This window comes from Varanus komodoensis, unplaced genomic scaffold (genome assembly GCF_004798865.1).
Source record: "Varanus komodoensis strain SLA01 unplaced genomic scaffold, ASM479886v1 scaffold1, whole genome shotgun sequence".
Lineage (NCBI taxonomy): Eukaryota > Metazoa > Chordata > Lepidosauria > Squamata > Varanidae > Varanus > Varanus komodoensis.
This window is the reverse complement of record NW_025335268.1, coordinates 79,138,468-79,161,283: the sequence shown is the minus strand read 5'-3', so window position 1 is coordinate 79,161,283 and position 22,816 is coordinate 79,138,468. Positions and strand designations below refer to the sequence as shown.

The 22,816-nt window shown below is 40.8% G+C and overlaps 1 protein-coding gene across 4 annotated transcripts in view; it reads right to left on the bottom strand.

The window, feature by feature from the left end:
- Positions 1-658: 658 nt before the first annotated feature.
- The window catches only part of ARHGAP6 (Rho GTPase activating protein 6), a 269,620-nt gene continuing 247,462 nt past the window's right edge, over positions 659-22,816 (bottom strand). For all 4 annotated transcript variants that reach the window (XM_044432243.1, XM_044432226.1, XM_044432235.1 and 1 more), the window contains exons 5-13: positions 20,547-20,742; positions 18,619-18,674; positions 17,487-17,637; positions 16,450-16,598; positions 14,465-14,644; positions 10,078-10,175; positions 7,054-7,316; positions 4,841-4,921; positions 659-2,591 (exon numbers count right to left, since the gene is read on the bottom strand). In XM_044432243.1, coding sequence (XP_044288178.1) covers positions 1,897-2,591; positions 4,841-4,921; positions 7,054-7,316; positions 10,078-10,175; positions 14,465-14,644; positions 16,450-16,598; positions 17,487-17,637; positions 18,619-18,674; positions 20,547-20,742 — 1,869 coding nt within the window. In that variant the 3' untranslated portion in view covers positions 659-1,896. The remainder of the gene's footprint in view (positions 2,592-4,840; positions 4,922-7,053; positions 7,317-10,077; positions 10,176-14,464; positions 14,645-16,449; positions 16,599-17,486; positions 17,638-18,618; positions 18,675-20,546; positions 20,743-22,816) is intronic.

Here is a 22,816-nt window from a genome sequence, read left to right as displayed (position 1 = left end):
GACTTGTTTTGCTGTTCCTCCAAATAGGATTCCTACCCAGAGATACCTGCATCCCAGTTAGAAGCACAGAAAAAGAGCGAGTCAGAGGAGGTCTCCTGGGCCATCTAGTCTGACCCTCGGGTCCAGCCAGCTCTGCTCATGACATGCCTACCATATCAAGCCTATCCTTGAACACCCTTGCTGATGGGGCTTCAACCACCTCCCATGGAAGCCCATTCCATACCCTAGGGGTCCTAACTGTTGGGAGTACTTCCTGGCATCTAAATTGAACCATGGTTCCCTGAGCTTTACTCCACTGGAAGGCATCCTTCCTTCCCCTGCAGGGGAAAACAGGTCTCTACCCACCTCCATGTGAGACCCCCTCACGTACCTATATGTCACAAACAGATCCCCTCAGAGTCTCCTCTTCTCCAGGCTGAAAAGACCCAGCTCTCTCAGTTGTCTCCATTCCAGTAGGTTTCTATTGTGCCCACTAGGTCTATATTCTCTGTTAAATTGAAGCACTGCAATTCCTTCATGTCAGCTTGCAGGCAACTAGTATTCATGGGACAGATGTGACTGACCTGTATTTTTTCCTCTATGACCCTTTTTGACCAACTCTTGGGTTCTACTTCATGGTAAATGGCCATTAACAAAAATCAATAAATGGAAACATTTATTCTTTTTTGGTAGGTATTTATTCTATCATTGTGGCACATTACGTAAAGACACCACTGGACAAGACTTATCCACCACTGGATAAGATTTTTACCTTCCATAAAATTAAGGCAAGTGTATTTTAAAGTGTTTAAATAGGTAGACTTTTTCCTTCTCAAGTGAAAAAGCAACCATTCGTAAAATGGTAACATAGTGCCACCTACTGACCATAAATGTTCTTGCAACTTGGTATGACAAATTGAGTATCACCATGTAACAAATTTTACACTGCACATTTGGCACAAGTTTTACGTACAATAATTATATTCTCTCTGGAATCTCTCTGGAGAAGCCTTGTTTCCTTTATATTAGGGTTTTCCTGACACTGAACTTTTTAAAAGGGAATTTATTATTGATGATTTGATTTGGATTCCAGTTGCATTAAAACATACTTTTATAAATATATATTCTGTGTATATAACACTGTAATGAATTTTGAATGGGTGGAAGGATCTTTGGGTTCCATTTGCTTTGTGTAGGCACAGCCTTGCTTTTGAAGAAGTGAAACTGTTTTCTAATAGAATCTAAAAAATATCTATTTTACAATATTGCATCAAATTTTAAATTTTACTTGCAAGCAAATAATATGGTAGACACTCTTCTCCTCTAAACTGCTTACTATAAAATATATGGCTTTTAATGTTTTCATTCCACATTAGTGTTTTTTTATTTTTTGTTTTTTGGTAGTCAGTGAAAATATGTTAAAAGCACAGAAACCTGCTTGTGCACGTCCAATAAAGCCTTTGCGTCTTGTGGTAATATTACTAAAGGCAGTGTTGATTATTACTATTATTTTTCAAAAAAAAGCAGTAAACGTTGCTCATCTCCTGCATATTGTCACAATACTATCATACAAAATTTTTGCAGAATATACAATCATCTGAACTGCAGATACATAAATACATCTTAGCAACATCAAGGCTGTCGTTTTATTGTACATACAGCTTATATTTTACAAAGTGGTCAGGGCTGGAATTGTCATCACATTTTTCCTTCTTGCTATGATTACAAAACCAGAAAAAAGGCTTCATAAATTCTACAGTGCTTTTAAAATTCTGTATAAAGTGAGCATAGTTTTTTTATTTTTCGTAAAAATAAAAATTAAAAGACTTTTGCTTGGTATAAAACAAAGCTGGAGTCCAGGTCCCAGTGCCCTTTCTTCTCTAGCTGGGGAAAGTTTGGACACTGCTTCACCTCTACTCATACCAATGTTTCGGGAAGAGCGTCTGGATTGTCTGGTGATAAAATCTCCCAAATTTGCCACCGATCCCTCTGCCAGTCATGCCAGTCAGGCTCGGCCAAATTGTTACTGTTCTGCTCACTGTCTGCAGTGGGGCCCTCCCCCTCCACGTGGTCCTGCTGCTCCTCACACAGGGCCGGCTGCTCAGGCACTTGAGTCATGACTCTTGCTCCCGCAGCCCCTGGGCGAAGGTCCGGCCTGCGAGGCCTCCACAGTGCATGCTCGGCTGCCTGGAGGGGAGAGGTGGAACCTGGCCTTGCTTTGTCAGGGTAAGGTGGCGGCGGCCTCTCTTTCCGAAGGCCTTCAGCTTGCTTCAGGTGCCATGGCTTTGATGAACTGTGCCAACAAGTGACATCCGTATCTCGCAGAACTAGATGCTCCGTATCACTCTTTGGCAACTGTTGCTCTGAACTGGACTGGCTGGAATTCCTTCTGCCGGCTATTTGTGGGGTGCTGCAAACTCGAGACAGGGGGAGATGAGGACGGTATTCAGGAAGGGCGGCTGTAGTTTGACTCCTTCGGATTATTTGTTTCCCGTTATCTAGCTCTGTGTTGCTCTCCTGCCACTGGGGGGAAGGCAGTGATAAGTTCCCTTGAGAAAGAGAGCACTGCCCTGGCCGCAGTGAGCTGCTCTCGTAGATGTCTCCATATGACCCTAGAGGGCAGCGCAGAAAGATCATCAAGACAGGATGTACCTGAGCGCCATCCTAGCAAGAGCAACAGAATTACAGGCACGAGGATCTCACACCATACATAGGAGAATGGTATTTAGACAGGGTCCTGAGTATTATAAACCAATGACCTCAACACTTACATTGCTGTTGTGTATAAATTTCTCTAGAATAGTATAATCTGCCTTGATTAAGAATGGTTAATTAATATTTCAACCTATCGAAGTCAACCTATCCAAACTGGGTGCCCTTTCAGATGCACAGGACTATAACCACCATTAGGAGATGATGGGAGTTCTAGTCCAGGACATTTGAAAGGGTACATGGCTGGGAAAGGCTGGTGTAGGACTGTAAAAAGGAGTTGATTCTCAATTTAGAGTGCTGGAAATAAAAATGCAATATGGTTACTCTCAAGTGCTGACTAACATTTTAAACGTTAAATTATCACTGATTTACAAAGAACAGGTTCAGAGAAATATGTCAGTCAGAACCATTATTTCAGGATTCAGCATCTCCTGATGATACTGATCAGTACGTTTTCTACAGAATACATCCCCTCCATGCAACAAAATGTGGCAGTGACTATTTGCTTGGATGGCTTCAAAAATTCCCAGGAACAGCATCCAGTGCTGTCACAGTGCAAGCATAACCAGGACTAGCTCAGTGACATTAGCTCTTCCAAGAAAAAGATGTGATTTACCACCAAATTTAGTGGCAAAGTGTGCTGCTGAAACTTGGCAGCAAATGACCAAGTTTTCCTTGGCACTTTTTCTCTCGCCTAGCAAGCACTAACAATATACCTCTGGCACTGGGTTATATTAGCAACTTGACAGCATTGGATACTATGACTTGACCCATCTGCTATGAATCTTGCCTTTCCACAGCTATTAGTCATAATGGCTATACAAATTCCTCCAGTTAATAAATGTACCTTTCATTGCCAGAAATCAAATAAGGGGCAATGGATACTACTGATCATAACCTTCAAGACCATCTGGCTGGATGTTGTTGAAAACCTTACCTAACTAGACTGACCTGAAGATTATTTTGCAACAACAACAAGCATTGTTTAATAGATGGGGCTGGAGGCCAAGACCTGCCTTCTGTTTTAGGAAAGACTCCACTCATGGAATGTGGCTCTGATTGTCAAGAAGAGTTTCTCACTCCACAGCTTCCCCTTCTTGAACCCCTTTCTGCCCCTCTGGGAAGCATTTTAAGGGGCTGGAGAGGCTGCTGTGCTGAGACAATGTTGGGGGGAATCTGCTTTTATCACACCTATATATTCTCTAGCTCTGACGGGGGCAGCCAGTTGACTCCAGACTTGCCTCTGGTGTGAGTCAAAACCTTGTTCACCTGAGAAGCCCAAAGCCACATCATGAATAGAAAGGAGGGGGTGAAATTAGCCAAAGTGCAGGGAGAGGATTAAAGACCATTTAAACATGCTCTGTTTATTTCATGGGGAGGGGGGGCAGCTAGACAGCAGAGGCAGCTTTAGCGGCCACTTAAGCACAGAAAAAAGTGGATGGCTCCCAAAAGCCAGAGTCTGGGAAGGATGGCTGTTGTCTGTGCACCTCCTGATATTGGAACGTGAGGCAGGGAGAAAAAGAGAGCAAGAGCGAGAGACAAATGTAACATAAGGCACAGTCAGAGGCAGAAGTAGAAAGTATGAGTAGATTAACTCTTGATCCTTTCCCCCATTAGACTGGCTTGCTTTGTCTTGCTCTTGTGTGCCTTTTAACTGGAGTGCAGTAAGTTTTTATAGACAAGAAGACTTCTGATTGTTGTTCAGTACAGATTCCCTGTTATGCCTGCCCAGAAGAAGAGCAGCCCCCTTTGTTTTCCCTCGTGTGTGTCATAAAAACACTGAGCACCAGCAAAAACTGGCAGCTGCAGCAAAGGCTATCCACTAGTGGGGGCTGCAGGCCTAACAGCAACCCATAAAGTAGACACCCCCCCCCCCAAGAACTGGACAGTTGTTTCAAAGCTGTGCCCCTTCCTGTGACCTGAGCATAAGAGGAAGCCAACTACTCTAGACCCTGAATCCACTCGAAAGCCATCTCTGATTTTCCTGATCCATCATGATGTTAAACCACGTTATGCGAATACTGATCCTGTGGATACTTTTCAAGTCATGAATGATTGCCATCCTATTGCAGTATTGTAATACTGTAATGTGAATGGTCATTTCATGCCATATCACATAAGTATATTTAAGCAACGGTGAAATGTATACCTGTCATTTCTCGATCCTTGGAACCACTTTTCAGCGTTGAATGCCAGGTTCCCCAGATGTCAAAATAGTCTTCTGAAACATCTACAGGATGAGAAGGAACATTACAATGACAAGCCTTCAGGAATTCTCCGGTAGAGACACAGAACAGAAATGATGTCTGGGCTCCAAAATACGCCTTTAGTTTCCACTGGATTTTTTTTTCTTTTAACAATGGATCCCTACATCTTCACAATGAAATGTCTTACAAAAAAGGCATGACATGCTGCACAGGGGGCCCTTTTCTAAGTAAAGCAAACTCCCGACGGATCCCAGAACTATTTCTTCATTTCTTGAATTCTGGCCCAAACAACTCTCACCAGAAAAGTATGAAATCGCTTTTTCAAGTTGCAAAGCAAGGCAAAACTCAAGGCTAAAAGTAGCAATTCTGTCCTGAGGTCCCACTGAATGTATTTCTCAGTAGCAGGCTTTTGAACTTGTATATAAAAGATGTCTCTATGGTATGGATGTCTTGGTGAAAATATTTAGCACAACTATATCAAGGACACACAGATATTCAGAATCAGAAAAAGGCACAAATACGATTATCTTAGTTTAATTTGGAAATATTTCTACATGGATGAATGGAATGTATTAGACTCCAAAAATACAGCCTAGTAACCACAAATCTAATGGCCTTTGTAGGTCACTCCCTGTACCTAATATATGGGACAAATAGGAATCTTTTTTATTTTTAGGCTGTTTCTCTTCTGCCCCATGTCATTTGTGCTATGATGTTTCTCAGTGTTACAACTTGTCTCCCTTGCTATTTAAGATCAGTATTAAACTACAGGAAAATAACATCCAAGTGTTATTCAGTATGCTAATAACAAGCCATACTTTTCTCTTTTAATAAAGTCTAGGTGATGCAGTATAGATTCTTAAATCTATGCAGAGTCTGTAATGGGCCAATTGAAGATGGGTAAACTGAGGTTTAACCAGATGGGGTTAACTAGCTAAGTTTAACTGGATACACTTGGCCAGAAAACAGAGCAAGAAGGTATTGAATTCCCTTTAAAATATCATACTTATTATGTATGACTTTGCAGATGGAGAGGCAAGTGCCCTCCATAGGCTTCAGCCACTTTGGAAGGCCCAGCTTTGACTTTTCCTGAAAAATTCTGGCTATCCAAGTTAGATTACTGTAAGGCACACCATATGGGTTGCCCTGTAAAGACTTCTCAGCAATTTCAGCTGGTGCGGGATACAGCTGTATTGAGTGGTTTTGGGTCAAACACCTAGATTGCTTTGGCTATTAGGCAGTATAAAAATGCAATAATCAAACAAATAAAATAGCTGAAAGACTTTTAATGAACAGAAATAAGCATGTGTCTACTTCAGAGTTCAGTGATTAGCAGGTCATTTGGATACAAGTCAAAGTGTGGATTTTAATGCTTAAAACCCTGCAAGAAATGTTTCTTTGTTTGCTGAGCATTCTTTGACATTTTATTCTGTTTCCCTTTTTATTCTGTATTTTCTGTTTATATATGTTATACAGGAAAATAACTGTATTTTTTTTTGTGTGAGAGTTATTGTGGGTACCCTTTCAAGATCAAAAAGCAGACCTAAATAACTTTACAAACAAAATACGATTTTTAAAAGTGCTTGAGTGCTTTCAAGCTTGTATCTGGAAGATCTGCTACTCCTGTATAATTCTTCCATATTAATGTCATCATTGAAGGCTAGATTTGGGTTGCTTCTACCTACTGAACACTCAGGGGAGTAGCCAGAAGGAGCAAGGCAAGGTCTTTAGTGGTGACCTTTCACTGTGGGACTTCCTTCCTCCCTCACCTCCCCTGACACCAAACTTGTTCCTTAATCACCAGATTAAAAACCAGTCTGTTCTCCCAGGCTGTAAAAGGCTTTTAACTGGGCTGCAGCAATTTGCTGCTGGAAATGGTTGTTCCACTTATTGACATGAATGTGTTCAACAGCAGAGCTCTGATTCCATCCTCTGGAGGGAACTAACTGAATAACTCAGCCAGGACAGGGTCACAGAAACAACATGCCAGGATGTCTCTCTTACCAAATGGAATGAAATATATCATTAACTGTGGTTAGCTTCCACAGAAGGGTGCCCAGAAACAACATGAAGGAGTAATAACACCGCACAGCAAATAATTCACAATGAAATGACTAATACTGACATCTGACCTAGCTTGTGTGCTGGATCATACCTTTCCCAAACCACGATCCGAGGGAATTCTCTCTTGATTTTGGCTGAAAACTGCTGACCAATGTGCATTGTTCTGGTACTTTAAATAACTTCTCAGAATTGAGGGATGTATCTTCTTGCATTGCCAAAAGAGACCGTTCCGAGAGCACTGGAGAATTGTTGTCATAAGGTGAGATGTCACCACTTGACACTCGATTTGAATCTATGGATGAATGTCTCCCTTCCATGGAGAATGACACCTCTGACTGGAGCATTTCAGGACTTCTGATAAAATTTGACATACAAGCCTGAATTAATGAAGTGTAGCCTATGTGAACAACAGCACATTTCAACAGCATGGAGGCAGCATAAGGCCACAGATGCAGCATGAAAGCGCATTTATAACAATGATGAAATTGTTTCTACACTACATGAGTAAAAAACACACTGCCACAAACTATACAAGGCAATAAACACAAATCAATACATGTTGCAATAAAAACATTTTCGGTACATAATAAGGGAAAATTATAATTGGAAGCAAAACTTACTTCTTGTGTTACACTGGTTGTTTTACTCCGTGATGAGATTATTTAAGTCAAAGCACTTAAATAAGCATTTCTCTGATGCAAATGGCTATACATCCAGGTTACTGTGCATGTGCGCATTTGGGTTATTAGATTTGAAATAAATACTTAATAAAGCAGTGTAACACAAGAAAAGCTGAGAGCAAAAAGAAGGCACTCACTGAAATACTGCACAAACAAGCTTGCAAGTCCCTTACCTTAAATATGTTTTGTGCCATTCTATTTCTTCTCAAAAATAATCACTGATAAGTACTTAAAAAGGGCCACTGTTTTAAATAGGATTTTAAAAAGAATCCTGATTTCAGCTTTGGTTGCTCAGTTTTATGTTAATATACTGTGGACAGCTTAGTACAAGGAGGAAGGAAATCCAAAAAGAGATGGCCATCCGGCAGAACTAGAGGCTAGAAGTGTTATCTAATGCTCAGGACTGAACTTTTATCTTGACAGAACCGTACCAGACCAGGCACCTTTTGTTCCATGTTCCAGTGAAGAAAAAGGAGCAACCGTGAGGCTACTAGCTAAAAGCCTAGAAGTCAAAAAGCATTTGTTGCAACATCAAGAGAAAAGGCCGAACAGCAGTAAGCATATTTTACAAGTAGCTGTCTTTTAAAAGACAATCATTAGAAGAGCGAGGTGTTGAAGGAGTTCTCACGCGTTTTGCTATGGAGCCAAATATTCTGATGCTGGACTTGTGTTCACTTCTGGCTGAGGCGTTTCAAAATTGTCTGTGCGATTGGTTTATCATCCATAATCAAGCAGAGTTGGGGTAGTCCCAAAAATGTGTGGTTATAGGTTTTGGTGGCTTATTCTGTTGATAACTACATGTGTGTCTCACTTTTAATTTTCTGGTTCCGACTTTTCATTTGAAAAAGAAAATAACCTCGTTAATATGTAGCTATCTCTTCAAACTGGAATATAAACAGGCCACGTCTTATGAACAGCGCATTCCTTTCATGCTGAACGACTGACTGTCCCTCTAATCTTCTAGCCAAATTCTTTCCCATGACTTCACGGTTACAGCTGGAAACATGCTAACATCAAAACATATAAGAAGTGATTCTTGGGGTGCCTCATGATAAATATGTTGCCAGGTAAGCAGCAGCTTTTACAAGTAGCAGAACAAGAATAAAGTGACAGTTCCCCCATCCATCTCAGACACATGTCAATTTTGCATGATTGAGATGCGTAGCACAGTCACTGGTGCCTTCTATTCTGTATGGCCACAATTTCGTTCTACCCCGTTTCAAAGAAAAGTTAGGAAAGGTGTATCTCCTATCTCCTGCTTGAGGCATAGACAGAACTAAAGGACATTTCAAGGAAATGCCAGCATATTTGTCAGATAATACTGATGAACAAATCCACATGGAAGTCAGTTACAAGTTATTGTCTGAGGTGCCTAGGTGAAATGATGTGAAACTGAACCTTGTCCAAAAACATTTGGGATTATAATGTACTTTGTAATTGTGCTATTACTATTTTAATTGTATTATTACTCTACTATTGGGATTTTGACATCTGACATGTTGGAACTCATTGGAAACACTCATCATGGTCATGATACAAATGTTCCCAGTACAGCTCCTGTATGATTTGGCTACACTTCTACAGGTACCATTCCATATTCATAGTTTTGTCTATTTTACTCTGCTCTGCACTGGGATTTCCTTGTCTTCAAGGAACAGCTGGACCATGGCAACATGATACAGGTGAGCAGAATCCCATTCAATACATATGGATCTAACCAGGCCACATCAGCATTTTCTGCTTTTCACAGACATATATGGCCTGGTTCACACATAACAGGAAACCATGTTTATTTAACCCATACTTAAGCCATGGTTGTTGCTTTATACTGGTAGAGTATCTGGTTTTTGTTGAGGTTTTTACCACTCTTCACTGCTTACTCTGTAGTCTATATTGTAATCTGTCCTGAGACAATTGGATTGCATAGGACATAATAAATAAATAAAATTCTAAATAAAATAAAATAGTCTGGCAAAACAATCCATCAACAGTACTGGGTGCCCATGTCATAAAACCCATGGTTTGAACAGCACATATTTCACAATCCAACAATAAACCATTAGTTCTCTTTTTCAGGATTAACAAAGCATAGTTTGTCATTATGACCATGTTTGTTCATCTTGATAACCCAGGATTCAACAACCCATATTACAGGGTAATGTCTCCTACAAAGCAGGTCACTGTTAAACATGCTCAACAACAGATGAAATCAATGTTTTAAAATATCCTGCCTATTAGGAAAAATAAATACAAACAGCATTGACTGATCCTGAAGATACTATAGCTGCAACTATTCCTGTAAAATTAAAGTCACTGTTCTTTCTTTCTTTATAAAGTAACATTTCAGTCAGTATAGCTATAATTCTGAAAAAAGCACCTTTTGAATTATTAAAACAGAAAATTCCAATTAAAAGAAAGGAAGAGAAATTACTCACGATGACTGGGAAGCTTTTCTTCTCAGCAAATAGTCTACAACATCTGGGTCAGTTTCAAGCAGACTAATCAAAACTTCATTTTGAAGGTCAGCAGGAACCTGTGTATGATTGAAGCATCAGAGCAGTGAATGCAGAATCATGTATCATTGTGTTGGTTAATTTAAATTGATGTCATGAAGGAAACAAAGGACAGATGATAAGCTATGATGATAAACTGCTATTTGCATAGAGTAAATGCTGAATAAAAAATTGGTATAAGTATTTGCATGGAAATCACAGTCCTTTGGTCCCCAGAAGAGCATCCCAGGAACCACAAGATTGTTTGGAGAACTCTTCCTATGGGTGCTATGCACTTGTGTGTGTTTGGTGGGGGGTCTGAGTTCCAGCGGCCCCCCTCTCCCACCCCTTCAGACAGAACTACACTAGCTGCTTCCCCAAGTCACAAGTACAGCTTTGGAGAGAAGGAAAAATGGGCATTCTAGTGGGAGAGGAGAAGAGAGAAGAGGAAGGGAGAAGCCAGGATACAAGCAATCTTGTGCTTTCTCCAGTCCTGGTCCAGTCCCCATGATCATTTTTCTCTAGAGAGAAAATATTTAAGAGGAGGATGGAAAAGTACAAACCGCCTCCACTGCTCCTCCTGCCCTGTGTGCAGCAGCTCAGCAGGACACCAAATACTTGGAGTCTCAGGGATTGGTTCTTTTTCCATTCCACTTTTTTCGCTCTGCTTTTCCCCACTATAAATGCACAACTGCACAAGGTTGTGATGCTAGCAAGATAAAGTAATGCTCATTTTAAGCTAAGCATAACTTGTGTTGACACTGCTCTTATTGATTGTTCAGGCAGCTACCTACCAATATTAGGCATTATTGCTAGATGTTTCATTTTGTCTAAAATGCTATCACCCACCTTGAATATGAAAAGATGGGTGTGTGCAGTGATCCCCATGCCTTCTATCACACTATCGGTTCTTCATTTGACATGCTGTTTTTAACCTTCTCCCTGTGATTTTATTTGGCATACACAACTCTTGACCTTTTAATAGTTGCCCAGTCCTTGCTAGTCCTTGCCCAGTCCTTGCTAGAACCCGTCCTGGAAGTGGTATTTCTTTGTTTGTGTGTTGTTCTGTTGCACAACAATTTGGAAATTCTGGGAAGATAGTTTTGGGGGAAGGAAGCACTAGGCAAGGGGCTTGTGGTCCTACAGATGTTTTGGGAAGCAACTGTCCTAGTCCTTCACCATTAGCTCTAATGGCTAGGACTTATGGGAACAGCTGCCTTAAACAGCTGCCTCTGGAGGGCTACAAGTTGCCCACCCCTGTACTAGATAATAAGTCTCTTTCAGAATGCTGCTCTCATTTCTAAAGCATGGTTTTAAAAACAGCATGACCACTTGTGCCCTTTGACATTCAAGATCTGATTGTGTTTCCCCAGACAACAAATCCATTAAAAACAAGCAATGCAATGCTGGCAGAGACAAGATTGCATATAATCAGTTGTTTGAGGTATTTAATCACAACATTAATACCTTTGATTACATCTTTGGTTTGTGTACTTAGGATTAGGTATACTTTCCCTTTTTGAATGAAAATAAACATGATAAGACCTGTTTCAAAACTCATGTGCTTCAACTGCACACCTGCATGGATATTTGGTGCCAAGTTTCTCTAGCTGTCACATGGTCCTGACAACAGAACCCACTATATCCTATTACTATGTGAGGCATATCAGATGTGTCCACAATGTCAGAAGAATATGTAATCTATCTGGGAAAACAATCTCATGGAAGGACTTTTAACATGTTGTAATCCTATTCTCATTTCCATGGGAGTAAGCTCTACTCAACATAGAGACAATATGCCTCTTGACACCAGCTGCTAGAGAGCACGAGTGAACAAGCACTGTTGCACGCATGGCCTGCCTGCAGCCTTTCCATGGCCATTTGGTTCACCACCATAGGAAGGGGATGTTAGACCAGGCAGACCTCCAGGGTGATGCACCATAGCCCTCCTGTTCTTATGACTTCTCTCTGAACAAACATGCCAGCAGTTGTGCTGAAATGGAGCTAGATAGTCCAATGTAAATTCTCCTTAAAACTTATTTTCTTTTCAACTTCTCAAACATGTGTGACTTGGACTACCATGTCAGGGCTGGTTCTCCCATGAGATGGGGTGAAGTCCCTGCCTTAGGCTATGGAACAGGCAGGGTAGCTGATTGCCCTACTCTCTTTTGTCCCTACCAGGACAAACTTGCTGCTGCCTCCCAACAGATGCCTGGAGAACCACATCAGCCACTTGTCCACTATAATATTTATTGGGCCAAGAGTGTTCTTGCAGCAGTGTTCTTCAGAGTAGCCACCTTCTAGAAAACCACATCAGCTTATGAAGGAGTGGACAGGGCTCTTCAGAAAGCAGGTCAGGCAGAACACCTGGCTCTGAGGAGTCCTTGGAAGATTTTTATTTATTTATTTAGATCTCCTGGGATTGTCCTTAGAGTCAGGAATTTATGGAGAGGTGAGCAGTGGGATAAGAATACTGTTCATACTGAATTTTTGAAAAGAATCAGGTATTTTGTACACTTTGGAACAATTGTTACTCATTTCCATTTTCCCAGTTTTTCCTCTTTCCCTTATCCTCTTGCACAAAGAGAGTTCCAATGAGAATCAAGGCAGCTGACATGTTAACCCCTGAAACAGGCTATATTTTTTAAAAAAATCATTTTGCATTACATGAGAATAACCTGGTACTTATTGAATGAATGAACTTGCAGACAGAACAGCACACCCAAAACCATCCTGGTTTGATTCTATTCCACAGAAAACTATCTGCTGTACTCTGGTCTATATCATCCTGACAACTTATCTAAAAAAATTACATATACTTCTTGTGAAATACTCTTAAAATAGCACTATCTACGTGCATCTCAGAGAGCACTTGTAAAGTATGTTGCTTTGCTGCAGTTTTAAACAAGAATATATGCAAGACCGATGTCTGAATATTTACTATTGTGTTAAATCACTAGCAGATTATTGGTGCTAATCCATTTAAGAAATGCAAACAATCTCCAGTAAAAATATGTATTCATCCTGACAAGCAGAACCATCCTGACCTGACAATAAACCCATGCAGTAGGCCAAATATCACATTCTGTTCTACTGGATTTTATTTTGGAGATCTTGCTCCAGTTTCAAGTGCTGAAGCCATTCACAGCTGGAAGAACGAGAAAAAAACTTGGCAGTGTCACATTTAAGTTGTACATTGTGGATCCATACTCTTGTCCAAATGTTTCTTTATTTGAAACTAGTACAAATGTCAAAGCCTTAACTATAAACAGCAGCCCTGGCCTCTTCCCACTCTTTTAAAGTTTGAAAAACAATTTGCTGCTGCTTGATGGGGAACAATCAGAGTTGGTTACAATAAAATCTGCAAGCCTATTCCTAGCCTTTTACCAGCCTTGAAAATAACGTGTAGCACAAATTTGGAGAATTCAGAGTTTGTGTTTCTCCTAGACAGAATGTTAGGAGCAAAGTGAAAACATCACCTTACTGAGATGATTTCTTTTTTTGGAGGGGGGGAGGGGTAAACAAAGAAATAAGCACAAACAGCCAGATGTAGATATGTTCTTCTGTGAGGGCTAACTTAGGACAGAGCTTTCTCCATTGAAGCAAGTCCCATCAGTAAAACACTGGCACAAACAGGAAGAGTTTCTCCAGAGATGCTTTTCCATTGTACATATCTGATGTCAAACTGACACACATCCGTAGTACTCTCTAATTATAAACACATCATTTGAAATGGTATCTTGTTCCCTTGCATCCAACAAGCCACTTAGTTTGGCCTTCAAAACAGCAAGATATTTATCAGCAAAACTGGTCCAAGGAAGAGACAAAACAATTTTACAGTACTAATTTTAAGCTTCAGTTCAAAATGAAGCAAGAAATAAACAGCAGAATAAAAGGCTAAGAAAAAAGCTACAGCAGAAAAAAACTCTATGCTCAGGGTGAATAAATAAAAACTTAATCTGGACAAGACATTCCAGTGGGTTACAAGGGGAATAATGTCATAGGGATTCAACCTATGCTGGATGGGATTTGAAGACTCAGGTTCACAATATGGGTGTTAGACATGAATCTGAATATCGAAATCCATTCAGCAGTCAGTTTGCACAGATCAGGCAAGTGTGCCAAGTGGCCCTATCCTCTCCTCTCCTCTCCTCTCCTCTCCTCTCCTCTCCTCTCCTCTCCAGTGAAGAATCTTGAATCATTATGGAACTATTATAATTCTGTAACTATTAGAACTGTGCTTCCATAGGGTAAGATCATTGCACAGTAATAGACCAAGGAATGAATTTATTACCAAGTGGAAAATCTTGTTACACTATCATTGACATACCATAAAAAGTGTTTCGTAGTTTTCTATCATCTTTTGTACAACTGCGATAATGGCTGTACTCTCTTCAGCTCGTGCTGTACTTTGAACTGTGAATTCTTTGTCTGTTGTCTTCTGCTTGTGCAAGAGGTTAGGTCCAAAAATAGTGGCTAGGTTGAGTGATGTCATTTTGTTTCCAGGTATCTTTGGAGAAGAATGAAACAGAATAAGTTAGGGCATTTAACTCTAGAAATAGCTACTCAGTATTTTGTGTAGACTAAATTCTGTTTAGGCTAAATGTCTTTGCCTAACTGTATTAGGATCCTGCATTATTTGAGAAATTAAAAAAAAAATCCAATTTGTTCCTAGTATGTCAACACAACATTGTTTGCTCACTCTAAGCTTGTCATCAGTGTAGCCATATTCATTAATCAAGGATTCTTGAAGATCAGCAACACAACTGACTCTGGTATTCAAACAATTTAAAGGCTGATCTACCTGTTATATTTATCATGCAGAAGTTTCTGAAATAGCTTTCTTCTAGATGCTTTTCATGCCCAAACTATGTGGTTTAAATTAAATCTGACATGGACAGTTTCTACTCCTGCATTAGTGATTAGTGAAACTTGCAATGCTGAACTGGAAAGCTCCCAAACATGATATGCAGAAAGAGAAAAATGCCATTTGTACTTGTTGAAAAATAAAGGATGTTACTATCTTAATGACCAGTAGAACATTCTTTAAAAGAATACTGAACTTTGCACAGCCTTGTCCATGTTTTCAACCTAGCAATAAGCGAGGCAGCAACCCTAGTAATAAGTGAGGCAGTCTGGCTTAATAAACTATAATGTGAATAATCAGTATGATGATACATGCAACCTGTTTGCTCATCTCTTTGTACAAGTAGGAAAAGCACCTGACTGAAAAGGCTGTTTTTATAAAGCCTTACGTGGCTTGGGAGCACCATATCTGATGGAACCTTCTCCTGGCCTGAATCTATCTAGGTCTAATATGATCAACATCAAAAAATTTTTTCCCAAGTGCTGTTAGATCCCTGATTATGATGGCATTACCTCTCCACTAAGACCTGTCTGGGACTGCAGATGGTGCAGTGATTTAAACTGCTGTACTGCTAGGCTGGTTGATCGAAAGGTTGCCAGTTCGAATCTGCACAACGGAGTGAGTTCCCGTTGCTCTGTCCCAACTCCTGCCAACCTTGCAGTTCGAAAGCATGCAAATGCAAGCAGATAAAAAGATGCCACTTCAGTGGGCAGGTAACAGCATTCCGTGCAATTTGGTGTTTAGTCATGCCGGCCACATGACCACGGAGATTGTCTGCGGACAAACGCTAGCTCCCTTGGCTAGGAAACAGAGATGAGCACCACCCTCTAGAGCAGGGGTCTCAAACTCACCTGGGGGCCGCTGGAAGTAGAGTCTGGGTGAGGCTGGGCTGCATCAAGCGGTGGTGGTGGGCCGCTCATCCCGCGTCGCTCCCGGAGGCCGGTCCGGGTGCCGCCGGCGCTTTGAAGGCCGCAGGACCCCTCCCCCTTGCCCTGCCCATCCCGGCAATTGGCCCGCGGGCTGCGAGTTTGAGACCCCTGCTCTAGAGTCAGGCATGACTGGACGTAACGTCAAGAGGAAACCTTTACCTTTAAGACCTGTCTGCCATCAGCCCATCATCTTTTCAGTGCCAGATGGTATTTATGTGGCATGATGGGAGCATTTACGGAGCTGTTTTAACAGGTATAGTTTCTATTAAATTGTTTTTTCGATTAGACGATTAAAAAAATGCAGTATTTTATTGCATTTGTGGTCTATGTTTTGTGTGTGTTGTTGACAACTGCCAATAAAACTTCAGCTATTGGGTGGTATAGAAATGAAATACATAATAATGACGTTAATAATTATGATGCCAAACAAACAAAGTGTAAAGAAGTAGTTAGTTCTTCAATCTTCAGAACATCTCATGCACTCAGGGAGAAGTCGCAGAAAAAATGATCTGAACTTACCTCCTGGCTGTCCTGATCTATCCTGTCTTCTGCATGGCTGGCTACTGTGGCAAGGAACTGGAGGAGTCGATGTAAGGTGTCACAGTTGCAGGGGGGTAGAAGATAAATAAGAAGTTGCAGGGTGCTTAGTTGTTCGTGCGGTTCTAACACTAAGACAGAAAAGTGTTTTAAGGAGTGTGCTCACAGTAATGTACACAGTTATAAAACTACCTTCACCTGGCAGGTTGATTTTATTTTTTTAAGGTATTGGAGCAACCAGACAATATCATCAGACTGCAATTACATAGGTACATAATAAATGGTCATCTGGAATAAAGTTCATGAGATCCCGAAAAATGCTTTAGGAATCTTGGAATGTCACCTTCAGATACCGTGTGGTCAACATTTGCTCTCATTATTGCAGCTTTTTTTTGCAGGGGGGGGGGAGGAGGATTCTACTATAGATCTTTATAGCTATTCTAAATCACACATGTTCATCCAGTTTCTGTATGACAGCTTAATGACTGGACATCTTGGAAACAATCAGATTTGGAATGCCTTCTAGAATGAAAGCACACTTCTTGTGTTACTGTAGGTGGTGGCATGTTTGGCACTATGATTTCTATCTTGAGAATCACATTGCCATGTGATCAACGCATTGCAGTCAACTGACATGTACATCTTGACATGAACTATGTGCAAAGTATATAAATGTGATAAATGCTGGACAAGTGTTTAGTTCCATTTTCAAACAACTCCAGTTGGGCCTGACCCAAGCTCTAACTATAGCAGATCTTTCAAACCTAGTGTCCCTCAAATGTCTTGGGCTCCCAACTGCCATCAACGCCAGCCAGCATAACCAATAGTCAGGAATGTTGGGCGTTGTACATCAGCTTGCACTTCTAAAGGGGAGTAAGTTGAGCCAGGGAAGGCTAAGCTATAGTCTAGGTCAGAAGTAAGCATCCATTCCATGTATTTCAGATAGATGAACTCACAAAAGCAGGGTGAGCTTAGGAATCTATATGCAATGATTTAATAAAAATAGTTCTAGTGCTTACAGAGAGTGTTGATAAAAGGAGTATAAAGCTCCCTGGTCAAGAGTGGGTCAGGCATGTCACGAAGAAATTCCTTTAATAAAGCAGCCACATCATGAATACTGTGCTCTTCATCCAATATGACATCCACACCACGGTCAAACTCCTCACGTAACTAAAAAAAAAAAAAACAAGAAAAACAGTCACATTGAAAAGTCACTTTATGGTATTATATTTCAAGAAAAGGCCAACACATAACATTATGTGTTTTGCCTCCCCTTGGAAACTGTCATGTCCTACTTTTGTGAAGAAAAAAAATAGAAACTGATGAAATGGACATACTGGCTGGTAGTTTTATGAAGGCTTCTGCATTCTTTCTTTGCAGCACTCGTCTCTTGAGGTCTGCAAGCCCTCATTGTGGAAGGCATATTAGGACTATGAAAAGGAATCTAATCACATGCTTTAGAGAAACAAAAAGCAGAGAGATCTGGCATTGCTGAAAGAGACACTCAGAGACTATCGGAAAAGAAGCTGATCTCAAAGAAAGTCACAGAAGGCAATGTAGCTGAGAGAATACAGGAAAAGGCTTGAGTGTCCTATTGCTGGAAAGAAAGAAGCATTTCATTCCAGCTTTCACAGTTAATACCATTGATAACAACCAGCAGGTGGCTTGTCTGATAATGATATTTGGAATTGCCGATGGGGAACTGGAGAGCAACTTTTGAAGCAATGCCAATTTTTACTACAAAAATACTGAAAAGGGAGGATGAAAGTAGGAACATAGCTCTAGGGTCCATGTGGCCTGAAGTGCCTGATCCTGCCTAATCTTGGAAGCTAAGCAGGGTCAGGCCTGGGCCGAAGTGGGATGGGTGACTTGAGTGTATGATTCTATGATTATTGCTGTCAACTGCCTAGAGAGCTTTGGCTATGGGCAGTATAAAAATGTAATAATAATAATAATAATAATAATAAAGCTTTATTTAAATGTAATTTAAATAGAATTTAATAGAAAGGTTAGGCGGATATTACTAGTTTCCCAGATACATCATCAGGTAACCAGATACTTGTTTAAGCACAGCCCTACACTGTTCGTTAACATTTAAGCTTCTTAGTATGCAAAAAGTAGTGCAGTTCTTAATATGTTATTTTGGCTCACCTGTCTTACTCTCTTTTTTGAGCTCCCAACTCGAAATATACCCACGGTTTGGAGACCTGAAAATACAACAGATCACTTACTTTGTGATTTGTGAAGCATGCATACATCTGTTATTAATATCACTATTACAGCATAATATTTTGCTTGTTTGTTGTGTGAGGTTTGCTATCACAAATCCTATCAACTTTGTCTGAGTTCACTTTAATGGTGATAGTCTCTCCTCTATCCTTAATCAATATGAATGTCTTTCAGAAATTAGTTCTTCTCTCAATGACATTTACTTCCGTGGATCCAGGATAGGTTTGCAGAAGTTCCGCAGCAGCTATTCAAAGGTGACACTAGAGGGGAGTCTAAGATCAGTCTTGGCCATAATGCCTCTTTTATGCATCTCATTTGTACAAAGATATTTGAAGGGAGTGTAAAAACTGATGGTGGGGGGGGGGCATAAACATCATTAAGGTATCTTCTAGATTAAAAGAAGGGTACAGAAAAACAGTTCTGGGCAGATGTCATCATGGTATTGCACCAGCTCATGTGTTACTTTGCCCCTAGACAGAGGAGGAGGGAGGAGAGTGTGAACATGGATGTAAACAATTCATGTAAGAATTTTTAAATGCTTGCTCTCAACATCTATAGTTCGGGCTCACCCCTGACAGTCTATGTCAATGATACTCTAGGTGCTAATTCTAGCAGGCAAAGTGCCAAAGTAGATGCACCACAAGGTGTCTGATCAGCCTTGAGAAGAAAAGACTGAGGGGGGCCATGATATCCCTCTATAAGTACCTCAAAGGCTGTCACAAAGAAGAAGGCCAAGCTCTCTTCTTCCTGAAGTCAGTGTGTAGGACACAGAATAATCAGTTAAAAGTTGTGACAACCCAGATTCAGACTGGACATAAGGAAGAGCTTCCTCACTGTCAGAGCAATACGATAGTGGAACCAGCTGCCTAGAGAGGTGGTGGGCTCTCCCACACTGGAGACATTAAAAAAGAAACTGGACAGCCATCTGAGTGGGACAGTGTGACTTGGTGTCCTGCACCAGCAGGGTTGGACTCGATGGCCTTCATGGCCCCTTCCAACTCTACTATTCTATGAGTTGCCTAATAGCATTTACCCCACCTGTCCAGAAATTAACCAAAACAGTTCAATTGTATTTATTGTATTGCATTTTATATGCTGTTTATTCATGTCCATATGACATGATGATTATAGTTCATAAAATTCTATTTTCTCCATTATTTTAATTTTGGATTTCTGTGCATACCTAAGTGACTTCAAATCTGCTCTTTACAGTGGGAAGTGACACAAACATCTGACAACATGACAAACTGCAAATCTACTGGAATGTTTGCAGTAATTTACCCTTTCCCTCAATATTATAGCTGCATTCACACAATATGGCAACTCATACTGAAGCTTGAGTATAATTTTAGTGTGGTGGCTGAACTGCAGAGTTGTGCTGCGTGAACCTATAAAGAGAAACCATGGTTGTTGGGTTGTAAACTGTGGGTTAATTCATGGTGAACTAACTAGAATACGAACTAGAACAACCAATCTACCATTCAGCAAAAAACTACACTCAGCCTAAACTCAATCTTGAGTGTGTGTTGCTGTGCTCTATGAACCTGGTCTGTGTTTCCAATAAAAATTCCCTTCCACCATTTTCTCACCTCGCCCCCATAAAAAGTGTATTGAAGAGGGAAGGTAGTAGGGGCTACTGCTCCATAGAAAATAGTCTGAGGTCATTTAGCATTGAGTACTTATTGAGGCTCAGGCTCACAGTGCAGAAGCTGCATTTCAGGAGAAGGTAAGGGAGAACCTATAGTGCTGATGAGAATGCCCACAGTGGGTGTGACTCCATCCAACCTATGCCTACATCTCTTAATGTCTGCCATTGAAGTTATGCTGCCAAATCAAAACACTTGTCTTACCATGTTTCTCTAAATGCTGGCAGCAGCTGTCTACAAGCCGAGGGACCTGCCTGTAAATAGGATTGAGGCTTAACTTTTTATCCCTGGACTTTTCTTTCTTGTTCTGCGCTTCAGCAGGTAACGATAACTGTAGAGCTTCTAGCAGTCGAGACTGGCTGTCGTCAAGATCAGTAATGGAGTCCACAGACATTGCACCCTGAAACATATGCAATGACACATACAGCTGGTATAGATGGAGTGAGATTAACTTTTCTCCTCAGCTCCATTAAGGTTCTGAACATTTTGATAGGTCAGGTTCTGAGCTATCCATAAATAAAAAGGGTTCTTCAAAAAAAGAAAAAAGATATAGACCAGGAGGTAGGGAACCTGTAGATTGGGGTCCAAATGTGAATTCTAGTATTCAAGTCCTGTCCCCAAGACTATTCCAGGCCACCAACTCCTTCAAGCCATTCTGATATGCCACTGGGAGGAGACAATGTGGCTAGCCAGGTGTGATCTTCAGAAGGATACCTAAGATCTACCTTGTGTTGGAGGTCCTTCAAGGTACACTAGTGCTGTGGTGGAAGCTGATTAGCCTGCTCCTAAGGCTTGAGCTAGTGACTTTGTTTTCATCTAGGGTGAAGTTGGGAAGCAGGAACAAGAAGTAGTAGTTTGCACTTTCTCTTTGCTCCCAGCACAACTCTACAGACATTCCTTCTCTTCTTCAGGCTCTGCAGTCACACAGAAGGACCGGGCTGCTGCTGCTCCCTTCCTCTCTCTGCTCACAACTCCTTCCAGGCTTTCTTTGCTCAGACAAAGAAGTGCCCATCCTGCCATTACTAGCTCTTGCAACCACCAACCACACATTCCACCTCTGTCCCCAAACAAGAAAGACTACTTAGGGGCTGCTCCTGTCTGTCATGGGTGGGCTGCAACTTCATCAAGGAGGCATTGCCCCAGTACATGGAGGGATATGCAGTCCTTCCTCTAGCACAGGCAGAACAAAAATCTCTTTGCAGGCAAGCCCCACTGGGTTCAGGTTGCACCACAGTTGTGCATAAGAAAGCATGTCTGTCTCTGTCCAATCGACCTTATGCACAGGAAAACATGTGTAGCTCTCGGGTGGCAAAAACCGCAACTCAAGGGTGATAGACGCAGGGTACACTCATATGCATCTTTAGACAGAACTTCAAGCATTCTACAGTTCCAGCATTCCCCATCCAGCCATGCTGAGAGTTTTTTTTTCTCTGACTAAACATGCATAGGATCGTGTTCTAAGGCCCATTTATACACGATTACCAGGTTGAAGTCCCATTGTATGTGCTTGCACATGCATGCACACATGTATGCAGCTCTGTCCCTGCCTTCGCTTTTGTTTGGACTGCACCCCACCTAGGATGCCACTCTTACAGTCTTCATCTGAGGTAATAGGGCCCCCAGTGTGGCCTCTTATGAAAACAGAAAAGAATAGGAAGGTCAGCTGTCAGAAAGGAAACTACTGATACAAACTGCAATGCGATAAATTTATGCTGATAATCAACAAATATACTCTTTACCAGAGGAATAACATTTCTCAAGTTTTCTTAAAGAGACTAGTGGGATTACTTGATCTGGGTTTTTTTAATAGTGGAAATAATTTAAAGAGACTTTTTATAGTTCATCTTTCAATCTATTACTTAAGTTTTGTCTTGATGGTAAGGAGAGACTTTTTGGAGTTTTCATCCCATTATTGAAGCACCAGAGAATCAGTATAGCTGAAGATCTGGTACAGGATATGGAGGATTTGTGGACAAATTATAAAAATACCTTCTTTCTGGAAAGTCGGTACTGTTACGGTTTTTACAATTAGCTCTATTTCATCCAGACTGGCATACTTGGGGTTGAAAAGGTCTACTTTTCTTTAGCATGGGGAGTCTGTCTATTAGCCATAGAAAAGAAAATAAGTAAGTAAATAAATGGAAAATGTGGTTAAAGAATATGACACCTATTGAAAGAAAGCTCTCAATTATACTTAGAAAGCATCTTGCATGTGAACTAACACATTTGCCTTTTTCTAAAATGCAGAAGCCCAAGCAGGTCAATTAATTAGCCTTTTAAAGTTAGCCTTTGGCTTAACATTGTAAGGCAAAATTTTTTGAAATGTTGGTTCTCAGATTTGTATTTATGCATGATGGCACCGTCATTACTGGTTTTTCGGCGCCAGGTAAAGACCTTTTTATTTAAACATCATTTTAATTGTTAAAACATATGATCTGGCCAGGGCAACTTCTTCTTCCTTCTCTTTCTCCTCC